The 21,617-nt window shown below is 40.6% G+C and overlaps 2 protein-coding genes across 3 annotated transcripts; one reads left to right on the forward strand and one right to left on the reverse strand.

The window, feature by feature from the left end:
* Window positions 1–1,787: 1,787 nt before the first annotated feature.
* fam114a2 (family with sequence similarity 114 member A2) lies at window positions 1,788–10,870 on the reverse strand. Of its 2 annotated transcripts, none has more exons than XM_080013912.1 (15): window positions 10,829–10,870; window positions 9,651–9,764; window positions 9,338–9,464; window positions 8,008–8,107; window positions 7,761–7,865; window positions 7,328–7,428; window positions 6,975–7,109; window positions 6,456–6,632; window positions 5,852–5,972; window positions 5,408–5,493; window positions 5,052–5,150; window positions 4,447–4,589; window positions 3,902–3,974; window positions 3,482–3,535; window positions 1,788–2,079 (listed from the first exon to the last, which is right to left on the reverse strand). In XM_080013912.1, exons 2-15 carry the CDS (start codon window positions 9,710–9,712, stop codon window positions 1,978–1,980), a joined length of 1,485 nt encoding a protein of 494 aa, XP_079870038.1. In that variant the 5' UTR covers window positions 9,713–9,764; window positions 10,829–10,870; the 3' UTR covers window positions 1,788–1,977. The 2 variants fall into 2 exon arrangements, with proteins under 2 accessions (XP_079870038.1, XP_079870039.1); XM_080013913.1 differs by lacking the exon at window positions 10,829–10,870 and adding an exon at window positions 10,627–10,646.
* A 612-nt stretch (window positions 10,871–11,482) lies between these two features.
* Window positions 11,483–16,814, forward strand: LOC307240368 (microfibril-associated glycoprotein 3-like). Its single transcript, XM_080014135.1, has 3 exons — window positions 11,483–11,547; window positions 12,686–13,004; window positions 15,774–16,814. Exons 2-3 carry the CDS (start codon window positions 12,770–12,772, stop codon window positions 16,412–16,414), a joined length of 876 nt encoding a protein of 291 aa, XP_079870261.1. The 5' UTR covers window positions 11,483–11,547; window positions 12,686–12,769; the 3' UTR covers window positions 16,415–16,814.
* Window positions 16,815–21,617: the final 4,803 nt, after the last annotated feature.

Consider the following 21,617-nt stretch of genomic DNA (forward strand, 5'->3'; position numbering starts at 1 on the left):
AACATCACAAAAAACACAATCCCATTCCAGAGAGCGATTTCAGATTTTCACTCATAACCTGAGATATTGTACTTGAACAATGACCAGAGATCATTTCTCAAAACAATTTTTTTTTGGTCACCAAAATGAGAACAGGTCTTTATGATTTATTGTAATCAACATGTTGCACAGCTGTTTAACTTCAAAAGGGGAGCAGTTTTTTTATTTACTTTTTTAAAATTACAAAGTTCAATGGCTTTTAATGGAGCACTCAAACTGGGTCAATGTAATTATAGTTTCAAGTTTATTGTCAAATACTTGTTAACAATGCAGGCATCACTACCAGTAATGAGATTCTTGGTCTCAGAGCCAACTCAACTTTACATAATATGTAAATTAAGGGTGAGTAGTGATTACAATAGAATTGTATCTAAGAACAGAATTTAAAGAGTATTCAAACAGATAATTTTTAAACTAAATTTTCAAATCAAAAATGGAAAGATGTTGTGTAGTCTATGTAATATGAAGGTATTTACCTAAATGAAAGACAAAATAAAATGCAGACAATAATGACAAGGTGTTTTGGCACAAAAAAATGGTTGGTTCCTCCAACGGTTCTTAAAACTTCCTGTGTTGGGAAAACATTCTCTCTCATTGATCGCAAGTGGCTTTTCGAGAGACAAAGCTTGGACTTGCATCCCTTTGGATAATGATGTCACAGAGCAGCGCACTTCTGAATCTAGTGGATTTACAACAGGTGTTCAATTTCTCTGTCAAATGTGGAAAGACACTGATCACACACGACTATGCAGTAGGGATGTTTCCGCCCTGTTTCGAACAGGGGACCTTCAGCGAACGTGATAACCACTACACTACGGAAACTGGAAATGCGTTATATTTGTGGTTATAAGTGGTTGTTTCAATGTTTTGGCTGATCAGTGGACGTCATTGCCTGTTGCTGTGCTGGCGGTTGAAATATTGTTGAACACAGGCTTTTACAATCGTTCCTGGATGATGGAGTGTAGACACAAAAGGAGAGGGAGGTTCCTGCAATGGTTCTTAAAACTTCTTTCCGTGTGGAAACATGTTCTTTGAATGATCATTCAAAGAACATCATTCAACATAAAAGGTGTTTCCGCCCGGTCTCGAACCGGGGACCTTTCGCGTGTTAGGCGAACGTGATAACCACTACACTACGGAAACGGATGACGGTCAGGTATTTATCATTCCATATACTCTTACCTCACCTAGCTGTTTTGGCGTTTTTGGCCCATTTTCCATTATTTCATTACAAAAAATATTTATTTGATGTATATTTTCCTCCATCTTCTCACCACCGACAGGACGCGCACTTTTCTAATAAATCGGGCACCTTTTTTCCAGTTAACTCCCACTGTTATACTGTAAACAGTCATGGAATTTCTGTAAAGTCAGGGAATTTTGGACCTCAGAATCAAGCCCCCTTTCTACAATGTCAAACTTAATACATCAGTTCAATGATAACATTTTTTCTTTTAATATCTGGTCTTAGATTTGTACATAACAATCACAAAAACAGCTACTGTACTTGGAAGTTATTTGTCACATTTAAAAATCCCACAACTATTAATTTAGTTGCAGGTGGAATACCGGTATTTGGTCACGGAAAAGTCTGCTCAATTTTAAAGTGGCAACCCTGTTTAATAGTCTAGTAAAATAAACAACACTTTAATAAACAACAAAAATATATTTCACACACTGTGGTGACATTCTCACACAGTCCCTCCGAGGTGTCGAGTTTGCCGATCCCGAGGAAGCGCTAACACGGACATTTTGTCAAACTTTAATGAGGGCTCAGACCAGGGGATGTTGATTTCTATGTGAAATGTGGCTTGTGGAGCTCTTTGAGGCTGTATTATGATTAAGGCCTATACATAAAAACTTGACTTCACGTGACTTGACACGATATAACACAGCTCCTCCGTTGGCGAGGGGGGGGGGCGGCGGTGGTGAGTCGAGTCACTGCTGTGCAGGATCGGCTCTGCCCTGGATGTGGGAAACCTGCAGGACAGGGAGCAGCAGCTGGAATGCGTCCTGGATGTAGGACGCACTGTTGGATGCCTGAGGACAAATAACAGACATGATAAGAAATAAACTCATGAGAAATATATAAATCTATCCATCCATCTGTTGTATAGTTCGATATCTGAGCGCTCAGATCTAGTTTTAAGAATAGTCCACATATTATTGCATATATTTTTAAACTGAACGCCAGGACAGCAACATGCAGTGACGTACACTGATCAGCCAAAACATTAAAACAACCACTTATAACCACTAATATTGTGCAGCTCCCCCTCGTGCCACCAAAACAGGCATGGACTCCACAAGACCTCTGAAGGTGTCCTGTGGTATCTGGCACCAAGATGTTAGCAGCAGATCCTTTAAGTCCTGGAAGTTGTGAGGTGGGGCCCCCATGGATGGGGCTTGTTGTTCAAGCACATTGCACAGATGCGCCATCGGATCGGACCCTAAGCCCGCCCATCCGCATGATGTAGAAGAAAACGTGTTTCATCAGACCAGGCCTCCTTCTTCCATTGCTCCACAGTCCAGTTCTGACGCTCACGTGCCCATTGATTGTAGGGGCTTTCGGCGGTGGACAGGGGTCAGCACGGACACTCTGACCGCTCCCATACGCAGCACGATGTGATGCACTGTGTGTTCTGACACCTTTCTATCATAGCAGCAAGAACTTTTTCATCAATTTGTGCTACAGTAGCTCTTCTGTGGGATCAAACCAGACGGGCTCGACTTCACCCCCCACGTGCATCAATGAGCCTTGGACGCCCATGTCCCTGTTGCCGGTTCACCGGTTGTCCTTCCTTGGAGCACTCTTGGTAGGTACTAACCACTGCATACCGGGAACACCCCACAAGACCTGCTGTTTTGGAGATGCCCTGACCCAGTCGTCTGGCGTCACAATTTGGTCCTTGTCAAAGTGGCTCAGATCCTCACGTTGCTTCCAAGACATTAACTACAAGAATTGACTCTTCACTTGTAATATAATAATAATAATTTTATAACACTAATTATATAATAATAATACATCCCAGCCCTTGACAGGTGCCACTGGAATGAGATGAGCAATGTTATTCCCTTTAATGTTGTGGCTGATCAGTCTAAGTGAACATTGAATTGTTCAGACCCAAGTCCACGGTATTTGTAACTTTTGTAACTTGTGCTGCATTTCACATAGCCAGAAAACTGTAATACGTACCATAAACAACTATTTGGACCCTGTGTATTGCTGCCTGTAGCTATATTTACTAATTATTATTATTAATACATTATTGTTACTAATAGTATATGAGAAATTAGAGCTTTAATTATAATTTCACTTAATGAAATCTATAGAATCACACACATTTTAATGGTAAATATGTATAATTAATATGAAATTATGTTCCGAAATAATAATGATAGATAATAATAATGACACACATAATATAATAATGATTCAAACCTCCAGGAAGATGCCAGTTATCAGTGGATTGAGGACGTCGGCCTTCTCCTTCGACTGGGAAACACAAAGACACTTTTCAAAACCACGTCCACTTCTCCGGTGCACTGAATTTGCTATGAAGTGCTTTTGTTTACAAAAGACACGTTTCCAACTGTGGCGTGTGGCTGTCCTGACTTCCGTCTTATTATATGAATATTTATTCATCCTGTACAAAAAGCTATAAAACACAAAAGCTACACTATCAATAGTGACCATTCTACCACTTAGCATCCGGCACAGCCTTTTAGTTTAATTTATCTTACATTCAATGGATTTTCTAGGGTTTCCAGTTGCAGCCTAATCCCCTACTATCACTCCTTCAATCCTGTAGCTGCAGTGATGTGGCTGTAAATGTGGTCGTCGTCGTCGTCGTCGTCTTACCCCAATGGCTGTTAAACAGCAGGAAAACCTCTTGGAGAGAAGAGAAACCTGCTTACACAGAAGAAGCGTCACTCTGCGGAGAAAGGACCACAAGGTTACATAGTTTAATAGTAATACTTGAATAGTTTCATCACAATATTTTATTCTTAACAGTAGTTTCTATATCTACTTCAGTCCAGGGTTCATCCTGGCATTACAAAATGAAATTCAAGTCTCGTTGTCTATTACATTCATTTCACTATTATAAGGGTCTGTTTCCAAACATGCTAGACTAAAAGAACATTTTCCTGGAATAACTGATGTTGTAAAAGGCATTCTGGAATTTTTTTAATGACGTTACAATTTCAATAACAAAAACAGGGGGAACAGGTTTTCAATTATCGCATTTTTCTTTTTCCCAAAGACTTTTCACGCACATTAGCACAAAAGGCGCAGTTTTCAAGGTATTTTCCATACTTAATTTTCTGAGGATAAAATTCAAGCACCCCAAGCACCTCAAGGGCCTGGTCCCCCCCCCACACACACACACACACACACACACTCACTGTGACAGGGCGGTGGCCTGCTGCGCAGCGCTGCCCCCTGTGGCTGGGGGTGAGAACAACAACATTTCCGCCACTTTGTGGAAGTTCTCCATGGAGCGAGCTGTGAGCTCGGCCAGACGGCTGATGGCTGCTGCATGGACCTCCTGCAGGGAGAGACACACCTTAAATACACTGCTACCACTAGTAGAACAATAATATGATTAATGATAATAATAAAAACATATATAATAAATACTTATACTAATACATACATACATACATACATACATACATAAATAAATAAATAAAACAAAAAAATAAATTACAAACCATAATAAAGAACATTATAAGTTCATTTTTTTTTTTTTTTACAATTTTATTATTATTATTATTTTTTACTGTTTTTATATTATTTCTTGTTTTTATTGTGCACCTTTTCCAACAGTGTTATTTGTTGAGCAACTGTTGGCACAGCAATTAAAAACATATATATGTGGAGTCCTTCCATCCAGTGAAATGTACTTATTTTTCAATACATACATACATACATACATACATACATACATACATACATAAATAAACAGGAAGAAAATTGCACTGAGGAAGAAAGCTTTCTCTTCCCCTACCTCTATAGAGAAGGTTGTGGTGCCTTCCTCCTCATTCCTCTCCTCTTCCTCAGGATGTTTGGTCATTTCATCAACCTGCTCCAGGGCATGCTGGCAGGCCTGGTGGAGCAAAATTAATGAAATCAAAAACATAAATACAAAAATAGAATAAAACATTTAATTACATTTTATTTAATTAAAAACACAAGACTGACTTAATGGAATGCGCTAAGACAGAATAATATATAATAAATAATACAATACAATACTGTTGAAACATTGACAATTTGGGGTGATTTTGGTGTTTTACATTGTTTTACAAAAATAAGTAAAATGAACAACATAAACTTGCAAACTGTGTTTTTGAGTCGTTCTACCTGGTGGAGCTTCTTGGCGGAGGTGGAGACGTGGAGTCCGTTCAGAGCCTCAACCAGCTCTTGCTCATACGCTGAGCCGTCCTCCTCTGGAAAACAAAACACCGGAATAACTTTCTGTAAAACTTTCAAATCTCTGCCTGAGAAATAATAGGCTTAAAAAAAAAAAAGTATTATTTATAATATTATTATTAATGAATATATTATGATAAATTATATATTATAAATTATTATTGTATCAATAAAAATTATATGAATTTGAAAAAGAATCATTAATAAATCCTTTCTGCAAAATAGCGATCAGCAGACTGTTGCGCAGCGAAGATTTTTTTGCCACTTTTTCTACTTAAAAACCCTCTGCACATGTTCGACACTGGGCTGCTGCAACACCTGAAACAATTAAGTACTATCTTGTCTGATAATAACAATAACATCCCAGATTTTCACCTTTACTCTGCTCCTCGTCGTCATCGAACTCCAGCAGGGCAAAGGCCTCGTCCAGAAGCTGCAGCTCCACCCTGAGCTCCGTCAGCTGATCACCTGACAACGTGGACAACACACTCTTCACCTGCACACACACGCACGCACGCACGCACGCACGCACGCACGCACGCACGCACGCACGCACGCACGCACGCACGCACACACACACACACACACACACACACACACACACACACACACACACACACACACACACACACACACACACACACACAATGATCTTATCACTTGCATTCTAAAGTACACTGAACTATGGTACAAACACATAGTATGAAGCATATGCAGTATGTAGTATGCTGCATGTACTATGTAGTACTGTATGCAGTACACTCTATGTAGCGTGTCAGAGAAGACATTGTTTTTTTTCCTCACATACTAAAATAAGGTGGACCCTAGTACCAACATCATATGAAGCATGTCCTACCCAGGATGAAGTACAGGCATGTAGTATGTGGCATGAAGTGTAGTTGTTCTTCTTACTTCTGTACTGAAATACCGTGGACCATTGTACTGGCATCTACTATGCGAAGTGTAGTTTGGGACGCACCTTGGACTTGCTCTCCCTGGACAGGATCTCCAGGGCCTCAAGGTGGGACAGGCCCTGGAAGTGGTCGAACAGCACTCCGTAGTGGACCACGGCCTTCCTTTGGGTGGAGGAGGAGGGATACTCTTCCTCTTCCCCGACCATCTGCATCTCCTCACACTCCTTGGCCTCCCTCAGAACCTGCGACACACAAACTGGCTTATTTTCGACAGAAAAGCACGTTTCGCCATCAATTCATCACAAAGCTACAAAAACCAGTGAAATCTGAATTTAGAAATATCAAGGTTATCACATCATGGCTCTGTGGAATACTCTATTCTGATTGGTCGATAGCAGCAATCAGGTCAGTGGTCAGGTCATGGGTATCATTCTGCCTACATGCTATTGCTAATACTAGCTAGTGGCACCAGCAGAAGTTTTGAAGACATAAATGAGGACATCGATATCAAAATATTGCCAAAAAATCGGAATGTGGGTGAAAAAAAAAAGTCAGTTTCTTGTGTATGTGCAGGTTCTGTTGACCTGGGACAGCGTTGAGTTCCTGATCATCAGCCCCTTGGTCTTCTTAAATCCTGGATCTCCTTCTGCGATCACGTCCATGGTCTTCTTCCCAATGAACTCCAGAGCGTCCAGCCCCCCCGAGATCACCGTCTTACCCTAAAAACAAACCAGTCCGTACCGGGTCAACTGCTTACACCAGTTTGTACTAGATTAACTGGTATGAACCAGTTGGGATGGCTGTTTACAGATCACATGAACTGGTTTAAACCAGTTTGTACTTGATGAACCGCATTCAAGCGGTTTGTGTGGCCGTTTCCAGAGCAGAATAGATGAACTGGTGTTGCAGCTTAAGCGGCTGTTTGCGGGCTGCTTACGGTGCTTTGGACCACGCTGCTCAGGGACGATAACATTTCCATGGCACTTCCCACCGGTGACGCTGCCTCCCGCCCTGCATCCGGCTCAGAGGTGCCCTCACCTGGACAGAAGGGGGAGAACTGAGGAGAACTGCACTTTCACACAGAGGGGCAGCGCTATTTCAAGTTCAAGTTCAAGTTCAAGCTCAAGCTCAAAAGATTATTTGTCACATACATATACATATGGTCATACATATATGCAGTGAAATGACACCCGGTGATTAAGCACAATAAGCTCTATAAGCTCTAAAAATACTAAAAAATACCAAAATGCATTTGACCGATGATGTGTAACAATGGTCAGTGATGTGTTTGTAGTTATAACCTTTTTTTTTTTTTTCGGGTCAGCCTAGCTAGCTAAATGCTGAAGCGTTGAGTATGAGTTGATTGGTACCTCTGTTCTGCTGGTCGCACTGCTGGACCCGGGCTGACAGCTCGGTGGGGCTGGGGATCCCCAGCGACGTCTCAGCCTTCTCCATCACCTGGCTCAGCCCCTGGCCTGGATGGACGGACGGACGGACGGATGGATGGATGGATGGACCGATGGCAAATAAACTCTTCAGTGGTAGTGATGCAAGACTCGACTGAGTCGCCCGTAGCGAGTCTTTTCAATGATTCAAAATTACGGGCAGGACACTCACCCACAGTGGCCACCGTGGCCGTGGCGCTGGAGATCAGCGACTTGCCCCAGCTGCCCCAGTACCCCCACCCACCCGGGGCCATGCTGGACTCTGCGGAAGGCTACAGGGAGGGGGGGGGGGGGGGAAGATGGAGGGAGAGAAAAGAGTCAAGAGGAAGAGACATTGAGGGAGAGACGGGGTAAGAATTAGGGTTGGGTGACAGGATCTCAGTGATACAATTCAATATTAATAACAGTGAGACAACTCACAATGTTATTCTATATCAATATCGATGAGACGGCTGACGATACGATATTAACATTTTATACTTTCTCAATATTTCACACCACAAGGTTTACAATATTTAAATTCATTTGTAACTCTAAGTGAAAAACTGTCACATAGATTCCAAACAAAGATAACACAATTTTCTAATCGATTCCGAAATTGAAGCTCAAATTTGAAATTTTAAGTGCTCATGTACACCGCGTTCCAAATTATTATGCAAATTGGATTTAAGTGTAATAAAAATTTAATTTTTTGTTTATCAATTAAACTCATGGATAGTATTGTGTCTCGGGGCTCTTTGGATCACTGAAATCAATCTTAGACACCTGTGATAATTTGTTTGCCAGGTGAGCCCAATTAAAGGAAAACCACTTAAGATGGACGTTCCACATTATGAAGCAGGCCACAGGTTTCAAGCAATATGGGTAAGTCATTGGCTGCTATGGGCAAAAAAGGAGAGAAACTCGTGGTGTGGCCCCATCCTCCCCTGACCTCAACCCGATTGAGAACCTTTGGAGCATCCTTAAGCAAAAGATCTATGAGGGTGGAGGCAGTTTGCATCAAAACAGCAGCTCTGGGAGGCTCTTCTGACATCCTGCAAAGAAATTCAAGCAGAAACTCTCCAAAAACTCACAAGTTCAATGGAGGCAAGAATTGTGAAGGTGATATCAAAGAAGGGGTCATATGTTGACATGTAACTTGGCCTGTTAAGATGTTTGATTGAAATGGCTTTTGATTTCAGTAAATGTGACCTCCTAATGCTGCAAATTCAACAAATGACCGTTTTCAGTTCTTTACAACCCATAAAATGTTTTGAAACTCTGTTGTGCATAATTTGGAACAGTGCATTTTGAGTTTTTTGTTTTTGGAAAAAAAACTTATCATTGGGAGGTTTGTTCAATAACATTCGAATTATACCCTAACCGTTGATGACTTCAAAATAATACTGACTGTCATTTGCATTGACTATTTAGGAAAATCTGAGAAAAATATGATTTGCATAATAATTTGGAACGCAGTGTATAAAATGGCAAAATGTCAATCATATGTCAATATATCAGACCTTGTGGTTCTGCCGCTCTAGCTCTGGGCTCAGTGGAGCATCCTGGGGGGAAACAGGAAGTGGCAGCTGCTCGGGTTTCCTGCGAGCCTTCCTGGTGGGAGCCACGTCTGGAGAGTTGTCTGTGCAGCTGATGAGGAAAAACGTTGCGTTGAAGATATGGAATATCCAGAAACAAAACATCCCAAAAACCTAGATGCACCCGTATCAAACATGGCAGATATGACCGAAAAGCCCTCTGAGTCTCAGCGAGACCGACATGGTGACCTAAGGGTCAAATCCGTTTAAAATATAATGAAATAGTTTGCGTGTCCACCTTGGAGAGGGCGTGTCCCCCTCCATCCCCGGCAGCTCCCTGCAGTCTTCGCCATCCGACATCCCAGCGTCCTACCACATTCCTCAGCAAACTCTGGTGAGATGGGTTCTTGAACTGCGGATTAATGACAAGTTCTACTGGATCGGCTTCTCAAAGACTTATTCATCAAATATAATATTTTATCCCCAAGGAATCTGAAGTTCAGTTCTGTAAAACTCTTTCTAGACAGACAGATAGATAGCTAGATAGACAGATACACAGATTTATACAGTAGACAGACAGACAGACTCAAAACAAAAGGCAATAAGTCATAATTAAAAATAGAAAAATGGCAACCTATTGGAGGCAAGGGATTTTTGTTTATAATCCATTTAAATTTTCTTACTCAGCCATTTCACATGTATTTTTTTAAATTAAAAATTATTAATGATTAAAATGTTGCAGCCGTAATTATGTGTAGACAAAGTAGAAAAAAACCGACAGAGTACAATGCATGTTAATATGTAAAACTATTTTTAGATCAAATATCCACTGCGTTTTGAATATACAAAACCTAAACATAGAGCTAAAAACAGTAATGGAAAAACACTGCCATTATAACTATCGAAAAGAACAACTTGGCAACATACAATGAAATAAAACAAAGAAAAATAGAACAACATTTGCAATGTTAACTAAAAATAGAACCTGAAAAATAAGTAACAGAATAGAAACATGTGGGAATGTAGAATAAAGCTGAAGACAACAACTAACCGCTGGAAAGTAGGAGAGTGTGCGAGTTAGCGTGAACATAATAACAGGTCTGTACAGATACTGGGTAACAGGGTGCACTTGGGACAGCGACTCTCCTGTTGTCCCTTCTAATCTCTTATGAACCAGATCAGCATTTCCAGTGCATGGGATGTGTCAGTCGACATGTGGTTTAACTTCGATACGAGAAACTCAAATTATACCCAAATATGAAACATCCACATACCAGTGGATTGAAACCAGTTGACTCAGCTGTTTACACTTTAATGTGCTCATTCCTCCTGCTGTGCGAAGAGAGTTTTGAGATAAATCCATGTAGATGCAAAATAGATCGATAGACACTTTATTCATCCCCGGGGTTGAAATAGGAGAAATTACAATACAAAAATAAATGTATTTATCAGATAAATAGGAATCTTTCTCCTCACCGGTTCAGTTAGGTCTTTTGTCCACGTCACGTTGTTTTGATTTACGACCTTTGTTTTGCGTGACGGCAACTTGCGGACGTTACCGCACACGGTCGCCCCCTGCTGGAACCAGAGTTCAGTTCAATTCAAAGCGAAACAAGAAGTAAAGTAAGAAAAAGGAAATTGAAACAGAAAAATGTCGAAGTTGCAGTCGAAGGGAAAATATAAACTATATTTGCAATTGAATGAAGGTGACCTAAAAATCAATTTTTTCAAACACTGCTGTTAAAAAGAAAAAGACAATAACATGTAATATATATATTATTAAATATTATTGATTAATATTAGAATTCTTAGTATATGATTTATTACAATTTCATCCATAATTATGTGTATAAAAAGTATAATTTATTATTTCAAAATATAAATATACAAAGTTTGTGCCTTTAATAAAAAATACCCACAATATACAGTCCGCAGATATACTAATAATTGCAATATACTTATCAATACATAAACGTCGATTTACCATGAAACGCTTCACGGGAGAATTTTGATCAAGGAAACGTGGTGACGTCATCTATCAAGCCGAACGGTCTTACCTGTTTCACAGGTAGCCACGCCCACTTTTCCTACCAACACCTTGTTTGTCTGGTCGGGCGGAACCTGCTGATCGGCCTTTTTGTTTTGCAGACACTTCACTGATTTATCATCCGCGTCGGTTCACCCGCTGCTATTCGGTAACGTATGTCATCGATGATTGATTTTCCTCTGACTTTACAGCGATACTGGAATAAACACAAAACACCAGATGAACACTGACTGCGGCGTTCAGGCCATGGGTGAAATCGCCAAATCTGTGCCCCGCTTCCGATCAGAATTTGTTCTGACGTCTTTTTTGGAGAAAACCTGTGTGTGTGTGTGTGTGTGTGTGTGTGTATGTGTATGTGTATGTGTATGTGTATGTGTGTGTGTGTGTGTGTGTGTGTGTGTGTGTGTGTTTAGAGAACTTATAAATTCGACAAGCATGTAGCCAGGAGCGAAAGCCACGGGGCAGTTTCAATATTCCACAAATCTCTGACGCATTCCGATTTGAATGGCCTCTCCTTTGCTTATTTCCGCGAATAAAGTTGTTTTTTTTCCCGAGCTGGTCCTTCAAAAGAACGCAGCAAAAGTACTGATTTTAAATCGCATCGCCACAGATTAAACCAATACACTATACATTCCAATAAGAAATATATGTATATGGCAATATATATTTTATATGTAGATGTTTTTAATATTGACATTGACATTCTAGCTTTTTCATAATTTGTCACATTAAAGAGTGTTCTCACCATATTTTCTATGTAATTATACATATATACACACACACACAGACGCTATTGACATCAGTGCTATTTATTGTTAACTATCTAATATCAAACTATATTTATTTGGTGCTTTTTCATATACAAGTTATTTGTAGCAGTCTAAAAAACAAAATGTACAAAAATATATAGAAGGGCTGGAGGGAAAAGGCTGTGGAATATTTCTGTACAGGATGAATAAATATGTATGTAACTAATATAGTATATATTATAAAATATATATTATATAATATGATATATATTGTAATCAAAGGCATTTTATTTCAGAAAGTACGTTTACATATACAAGTCCGGTAAAGTACAAATAAAACCAGAAATAGCCAAATACATACAAATTTGTATAGGTTTATAAGGCAGAAATAATTGCTATGCAATATATTGTCATGCATTGTAAAATATACTGTATGTCCTTCCACATATATATTTTATTATGATATGATATCATTCTATTGTTATCATTATTATAATGTATTTTAACACACATTCCTTTTTATTTTCACTGTTACAGTGGACCGGCTGGTCCTGTTCCGCTGCGTCCTGCGGCTCGCTGTATGACCTGTGTCCCACAAGCAGCTCAGAATCGGAGGTGGCCATGTTGGATCTGTGTTTCAGAGGCAGCGTCCTCCTCCCGCTGCTGCTGCTGCTCTTGGCGCTCGGCGTCCTGGCGAAGGAGCCGCAGGAGGTGAAGCTGCCGGAGGTGCAGGTTGTCAGGGTGGTGGTGGCGAAGGAGGGAGCACACACAGAGCTGCGGTGCAACGTGACGGGCGAGCACGAGCACTTCCAGTGGTTCAATTCCAAGGGAGAGCCCCTGGAGCAGGAAGACCCAGGTACAGGAAGTAGAAATACAATTATATTAACAGTATGAATAATAATAAATAGTTAACATTCTATTAGTAGGGGTTATAAGCCCTTTTGTATTGTTTTTGTTTATGAAAAACTGACGTCAGTAGTCTATGGATGTCATCAATCTGACACAGTCGCAGACAAGATGAATAAGATGTGTATTTGGGCCAGTTCCGACATTCTTTTGTCCAAGTTTGATCCAGATCGGTACATTATTGGAATGATTGAGTATTTTTTTTTTTTTATCATCGCCGCAACGCATGCGCAAATGACGGCGCGCGCACAGGTCATGTGATAGCATTGCAGTCTGGTGATCAACAATCAGGACCTCAGCAAGATGGTGGCACGTGCAGATGGAACCGACCTCAGAACTTTATGGATTTCCGATAAACCCACAGACGATCTAAATAAGATATGTATGTGGGGCACTTCCAGCGCGCATTACACGTTTATAGAGTACACAGGTACAAACTATTAAGCATGCAAAGTTACAAAGTGAAAGGTATTATTTTATTACTGTTAACCTCTATTACCTTTGAAAGAAATGTCAATATTGCCAGAAGACGATTGGACTAAACAAAGCGCAGCATATGAAACTGCATAAATAAATACGCTTCTAAGGACCGCTGACACGCAGCCAATGACATCACGGTCATTTAGAGACATTCCAGAGATCTCAATGTTTACAAACTTCCTGAATTATAATTACTGGACCCACAAAGTGCTATCGAATAATTCTGTTCCCCAAAATGGATGAATAATCGTGATAAATAATTGTTATCACAATATTTACAAAAATAATTGTCATTATCATTTTAGCCATAATCACGCAGCCCTACTTCAGAATGATGGCCGCCGTTGGTTGCGGTGTAGGAAACCCACCCCCAGCTGAAAACACCGCCCGATCAAAGAAGTACACTGTAACCAGGCCGGAACAAGTGAACTTCTGCAGTCACAACACACACCAGAACTGAGAGCCAGAGCACACTCGTCCATTGAACCCTAACGAAGGGCCGACCCTGGACCCGGTTGTATTTATGCCTACAGTTATATTTATTATTTTTGTTAGTTATAATAATATGATAATAATTTTGAAGCCTAAAATGATCTGAACGGTTGACATCTTGTTTGAACCGTGCCGTCACAAAGACCTCGTGGTTGAAGTTTCATTCAAATTCATCCACATACGGAGCAGATATTAACGAAAAACTGAACAACTTTGACCGGAAATATTCAGTTGGTCTTTGTTAACTGACACGTCACACGTCTCGTTCTAAAATGAACAAGATGATATTTTCAGCGTTCATCTTTTGAATACGTCTGAGGCCGAAATATGTCGAACCCGGCTAAAACTATCTGGAACACATATTTTGGCATAAGCTAGAAACACAGTTGAGGTGTCGTTTAAACTGCTATGTCACAAGGATCTCATGGTTTAAATTTCAACCTAATCGATCCACACACGGAGCAGATATTAATGAAAAACTGAACAACTTTGACCGGAAATATTCAAGTTGGTCTTTGTTAACTGACACGTCACACGTCTCGTTCTAAAATGAACAAGATGAGATTTACAGTAGGACGCTTTATGACGTCATCATATTATTTACTATAAATTATATTAACAGTAAGACGCTTTATGACGTCATCATATTATTTACTATAAATGTACAGATTGTGATTGAGAATGTCCAGTTGGACTGTGTTCAGTGCGCGGTCTAGACTCGGTCACTTTATAATCTTTAGACGTTACAAACTATGGATTTACAGTACGTGTATATTTATATAGCTTCTTCCCTGGTAGATGTCAGTAGATCTGTTAGATTGATATTTTAAATCTGTGGTCCACATCACTTTGCAGAATGAATGGAAAAAAAAAAATCCTTAATGTCACCAGTGCATCCCTTGAAAACAAATGAAATGTGCGATGCATTGATGTGTTAAAAATCCAACGTGGCGTCGAAAAAATAGGAGCGTGCAATGGTAATTACCCACAGAAATGCCACAATGTTTTTCGTTTTTCATGGAAATGTAACTTACTGAAAATGTAATCCAAAGAAAAAAATCGACAAATAAATGACGTGCCCGACACGGCACCAAATGGCCACCGGTCACTGAGAGTGCGGCTCTATTTCCACAGACATCACCGTGAGTTATAACAATGAGAAGTTCTGGTTTAAAGGCAAACATGGACGGCTGTTTCAAACACAGGAGGGTTGCACTGTGTAGACTGCATAATGGTTGCTCCATGAGACAAGCAACCAGGAGACGACAGACCGCCCCCTGCTGCATTCAAGTAAACTTGGAAAATCGTGCTGCTTTTCAGAGAAACCAGGAAACTGTAAAACCACCCAACACGACTCACCTCGACCCGTGTATTGCTGCCTGCAGCTTTATTTATTATTATTATTATTATTATTATTATTATTATTATTATTATTATATAAATAAATCGTTAACATATAATATTCATATCTATGTATTATTTTTATGAGATCAATCAGTTATTAACATAACATTTATATAATAAATGGTTAATATTGAAATATGGATAAATGGTTAATATTGTGATATTATTTTAAGATTAATATATGGTTAGTATTATATTAAGACATGGTTAAAATTATATTAAGACATGGTTCATATTAATACCCTTTGAACTCCATAAGCAAGTCACTCTGGTTTACTTTCCAGTTTGTTGATGTCTGATGTTTCCCAAAAACTCAGATCAAACGACTTCCTGTTTCTCCCAGGGGGGCGGTGGCTGATCAGGGAGGACGGCACTTTGAACATCACGGCCGTCTCCTTCCAGGACCGTGGACGTTACACCTGCGTGGCCTCCGGCCCGGCGGCGGCGTCTGTGTCCTCCTCCACCTACGCCATCACCCTGCGCGTAGCCCACGGTGACAGCGGCCTGGGCCTGTACTATGTGGGCGTGTGCGTGGTGGCGTTCAGCATCACCATGGTGCTGAACGTGGCGCGGCTCCTCATGGTGAGCGGCCACCTGAGGGCCACGCAGCGCGCCATCGATGAGCTGTTCCGCAGCGAGGGCGCCGACAAGCTGCAGAAGGCGCTGGAGGTGGCCAAGCGCATCCCCATCATCACCTCGGCCCGGACCCTGGAGCTGGCCAAGGTGACGCAGGACAAGACGCTGGAGCTGGCCCGACACATCGAGGAGCTGGCCCGCTGTGTCCCCCTGCCGCCGCTCATCACGCAGTGTCGCACCGGCACCACCGGTGGGAGCCACGAGACCGACGCGCCCCGTTCAGTTGCCGTGGAAACCAGAGACACAGAGGGAGGAGAGACCCTACTACCGTCGGGTCCCACGACAAGAGGGACGGCGTCCTTCGATGTCAAGGTGGCGGTGCACGAGGGTCAGGACTTAGAAATCTGAAATGGAAGTTTCTTCTGTTTTGTAAATGCAGAATGGATGGTGAATGTTTTTGTTGTCTGCAGCAGTGTTTCCCAACCATGTCACACTTAGTACAATGAAACAATCTCACGGTACGAAATCACTATCCTGTTAACCACCAAAAACAGAACTGTTCTTCTTCTTCTTCTTCTTCTTCATCATGTTATTATCATGGCCTCCTTATAGTTAGTGATGCAAGACTCGTGGACGACTCGTTCGAAGCAAACTATTTGTTGTAAATGCCAGGAGTCTTGAGTCACTCTGGCTGAGGAAAATCTCATGAACTGAAAGTAATTGCTGAGCTAAATTAATGTCCAAGGTGAAGAAAGCTCTTTGCATTTGTCATAATTCATATTGAATGTGACTGATTTACACTTTGCATTCAGCCAAAATAAATAATTGTGTCAGAACTGACCGATTCTTGTGAGAATTCCGTTCACTACTCAGAGCTGAACCGGCACTTCCTCCTCTTGTCCATCGTTCAGGAAGTCCTCCCTTGCTTGTGCGTAGCACCAACTGAAACTAATGAACCAAGAGTCGGAAAATGGAACACCCCTTTTGTACCGAGTGACTCGTCAAGAATCAAATCTCAACAAAGAGTCGAACATTTGATCACAACGTACGGATAATTCTCACTTTCAGAGTGAAACTTTTTCCGATGAACACAGAGCTCCAATTCTGCTGGAGCTTTATGACGACTGGCAATTTTGATAATACAACACAAAAAGCTTCCATTATTTCTTCAAGACACATTCTAACATTTCGGAAAAAACACTGATTATGAATATTGTTTGTTGTCGTTGGGTGATGTAACGTCCAACGGTGAAACTTTGACATCTCTGACTGTCTTGTTATGGATGCCCAGGTTGCCATGGAAACTTGCAATCACTCTAACAGACCTGTAGTGGAGCAGGACTAGAACTGAACTGGGAAGATGCTGTTTTTTTGTTTATTTTGGAGTGATTACATTATGATAATTGCATTAATATATTACATCGTGTTTCAAAATGGATATCCTCAGGGAAGTAAATTATTATTCTTATTATCCTCAGATTTTTAGTCCACATGCTGAAGTATTATATATATATTATAGTATATATGTTATCTATTTTTTAATTGTTACACAAATTGAAAATAACAGGTTCACCATTATTCAAACGTTTTCCCTGTGTAATACCGAGACTCCGCCACTGGGTAATGCTGCTGCACAACAATTCAATTCAACGTGCTGTACTGAAATATGGTGTGGTGCCGCCCTTCTACCACAGGGAGCCGCTCTAACCTCGCCCCAACGAAGCAAGCCTCCGATTGGGTTATGGGGCGGATGTGGTCGTCATGACAACGGTTCATCCAAACCACTGGGTGTCGTGTCGGTTCGTTTATATAATTTTCTGTAGGTGCGTGAAGGGTTACGGGTGGGAGGAGCAAATGGGAGGCAGCATGGAGCTGAACCCCCTGGTGGGCGGGGCGGGGGTTACCGAAGAATACACGAAAAAAAAAAGTAAAAAACAAACAGCTACAATGTGATTTACACTCGACACACATAGAAAACATTCAAACAAAGTTTAAAAGTACAGATATGGAGCATCAAATTGAGACTGAGAGACGGATTGATAGCAGCTCAAATCTGAACAAATAGGTAATAATGATAAAGTAATAAAAAATAGGAAATATATTGGCAGTTTACAAAAAATGAATTTTTAAAAATATAATCAAACACGTACAGTAAAAAGGAGTTGAAAAAGAATATTAAACAATATATGAATACATAAAAACAGAATGAATCTGTCCACTATACGGAACGATTCTCAAGACTCGTTTTTATTTTCATTATTATCATTAGTGGCATACAGCACAGTAGTAAGTAAAAAAAATATTGCATCGCTTAATCCACCCAACACAGACTGTGATGGATTTACACTTTAATATTCGCAGCAGAATTGATTTTTCAGCCCGAAAACATATTAGTATCTGAGTGTATTATACTCATAAATACAGCAGTTCCATTATTAAGGTTAGGAAATTAAGAGGTTTAGTAAATTAGAGACAGTATTATTGTGTTATTACTCATGGCACATTTCAATAGGTCTACAGCAGGTTAACATCTTGGAGTGAAGCTGGAGCTGGAACGCCGCCCAGAATGACGACCATAACAACCTTGATCTGATACGACGTTCCACTCTGGAAAAGTCCATCTATCCATCGTCCATCCATCGTTCTGTCCTCCCCCGCAGCTACTGCCAACTACTCACCTTACCCCTAACTAACCCATTGGAAGTCCAGTTAAAGAACAAGCAGACTATTTCACACAACTCACACTAACCTGCTGGAAACTACTAACACCAACTACCTGCAGCCAGAGTTAAGGTTAGGGTTACCCCTAACTAACCACAGCCAGGGTTAACGTTAGGGTTACCCCTAACGAACTACAGCTAGGGTTATGGTTAGGGTTACCCCTAACTAACTATGGTTAGGGTTCCCCCTAACTAACTCCAGTCAGGGTGATGGTTACCTCACCTAACTAATGTAACTGCAGGCTTTGCACCTGCCCAAATGGGGACCCTGCTAAAAACCAGCCCTTTAACCATACCTAATTTACCATAAGCTACTGCCAACTACTAACCTTACCCTAACTAACCCTAACATGCTGCTAACAACTAAACTTACCATTACTAACCATAACCTGCTGCCAACTACTTATCTTACCCGAACTAACTATAACCTGTTTCCTGCTACTACTACTCACCTGTGGGGGATAAAGTCTAATCTAAATAGAATTGATTGATGTGCCCTTAATCTGCCATTCATCAGGAATGGCTACGGGGAGCACCAGGGGATAAGTCTAAGGACCACTTTCACCCCGTTGACTTTGGTGGAGTTGAGGAGTCATTTGTCAGAACAACAGACTGTCCATTGTTCCTGGGAAGTCCTGGAAGGTCCTGGAAAGTCATCATCCTCATCCCAATTGTTGCTTCGAGGTAGGACGGCGGACAGTTGTTTTTTTTGTTGACATGGGGTATATTTTTTTCCCCGAAAGCCTGATATCCAGGATTTTGAGCCAACCATGCGAGTTTAACCCAGAGGTGTTGGTGAGGCTCTGTTGTCTACGACTATCAGACAGAGTACTAGATCTATCTATCTATCTATCTATCTATCTATCTATCTATCTATCTATCTATCTATCTATCTATCTATCTATCTATCTATCTATCTATCTATCTATCTGTTTATCTATCTATCTATCTATCTATCTGTCTATCTGTCTATCTATCTATCTATCTATCTAGTTCTCAGTCTAATATGATCGTCATTGGTACTGCCCTAGTTTGAAGTGTTTCTCCTATTTCTGCAGTACCTTATCTTACGCATACTTTTGCGAGCGTTCTTATTTGTTCCTGTTGCTTCTGACCGATTCTTCGGATAATGGGATATATTTTGTGCCCCTTGTCGGATCGTTGAGACGCAGCTCCAGAGTAAAAAAAAAAAACAACTCCAAACTCCTTGAGTTTCGTGGGATAAACAAGCCTGACGTGGCGGCTGCTCCGTGAATATTAAACTGGATTCACTTTGCATGGATTTTCACTTGAAAAACCTTCAAACTAGGAGCAGAGCGTCTGGGCTGTTTTCCTCAGCTGCAGTGAACGACGCACCCTGGATCCTCTGCAACGTCTTTGTACCTTAAAATAAAAAAAAATACAATTTTTAAGCTGACGGCCATGCATTTTGGAACTTCAACTCATAAAATGTAATGTATTTTTTTGTACGATTATGCGATGATGTGTGTACACAAATACAGCATTTCAGGAAGGTTTCCCGGAAAGTTAGCATAGTGCTACTAGTTAGATGGATAGATGGACAGATAGATGGATGATGGATGATGGATAGATACTGTAGATAGATAGACAGATAGATAGATAGATAGATACAGTAGATGGATAGATTATAGTTTGATGGATGATAGATAGACGTAAACGTCTCTTTACCTTTCTGTCAAACCCATAGTTTGACAGCAGCTGTTTGACTACTACCGTTGTATGAGTAGAGTTGGCAGCAGGTTCGTGTAAGTTAGTGAAGTAGTCTGCTTGTTTTTTTTAACTGGACTTCCAATAAGAAGGGTGCACGGTCTAAAATGTATTGGCCCCAATTTGGGGCTTACTCTACTGTACTTCTACCCTACTCCACCACGACTCTACCTGTAATATATTCTACTTCTACTCTACCCTACCACTACTCTACCTGTAATCTATTCTACCATTACTCTACTGCTAATCTAGTCTATGAGTACTCCACACTACCACTAATGTACCTCTACTACACCACTACCTCCACCACTATTATACCTCTACTCTACCACTACTCTACCTCTCATCTACTCTACCACTAATCTACCTGTACTCTAATGTACTACTACTCTGCCTCTAATCTACCTCTGCTCTACCAGTAATGTACCTCTACTTCACTCTAACCCTACTCTACCTCTACATATATTCTACCTCTCCCTCCCTCTACTCTACCTCTGCTTTATTCTACCACTACTATACCTCTCACTGCTTTATCTCTAACCTACCTGCATCTACTCTTCCACCACCACCTTCCCTCTACTCTACCTCTACTCCACTACTACTTGACTTACCTCTACTCTACTTTTACTCTCTCTCCCTCTAGTCTACCTATCGTATACCCCTACTCCACTCCACCTTTACTCTATATATATATATATAAATATATATATATATATATATATATATATATATATATATATATATATATACTGTGTATATATATACTGTGTGATATATATATATATATATATATATACTGTATATATGCCTTAATCTCAGTCTACCTGACTGAGATATGTAAGAGTGATTATTGTCAGAGTATTTAGTTCCAGAACATTATTATTCATTCCCTCCAGTGGAGTGTGGAGTGGATTTATTCCATTTCCTTTAGAATCCATTAACACAAAACAGCCTCTTCACCCTCCTCAACGCAAACACTGCTCATTCACAGCATGAAACGAAATGAGAGGGGAGGCAACTTTCAGACCCCATGAATAAAGGAGTCCGGGCCGGGTCTTTTTTCAACCCTCGGCCTCGTCTCCTCTATGTCTATCTGGATGAAATACTGTAGGTGTGGAAGTGGAACGAAGAACAAAAAGAAACAGAAATAAAGCCCTGGGTTG

The sequence above is a fragment of the Zeus faber genome, assembly GCF_960531495.2.
Source record: "Zeus faber genome assembly, chromosome: 14".
Lineage (NCBI taxonomy): Eukaryota > Metazoa > Chordata > Actinopteri > Zeiformes > Zeidae > Zeus > Zeus faber.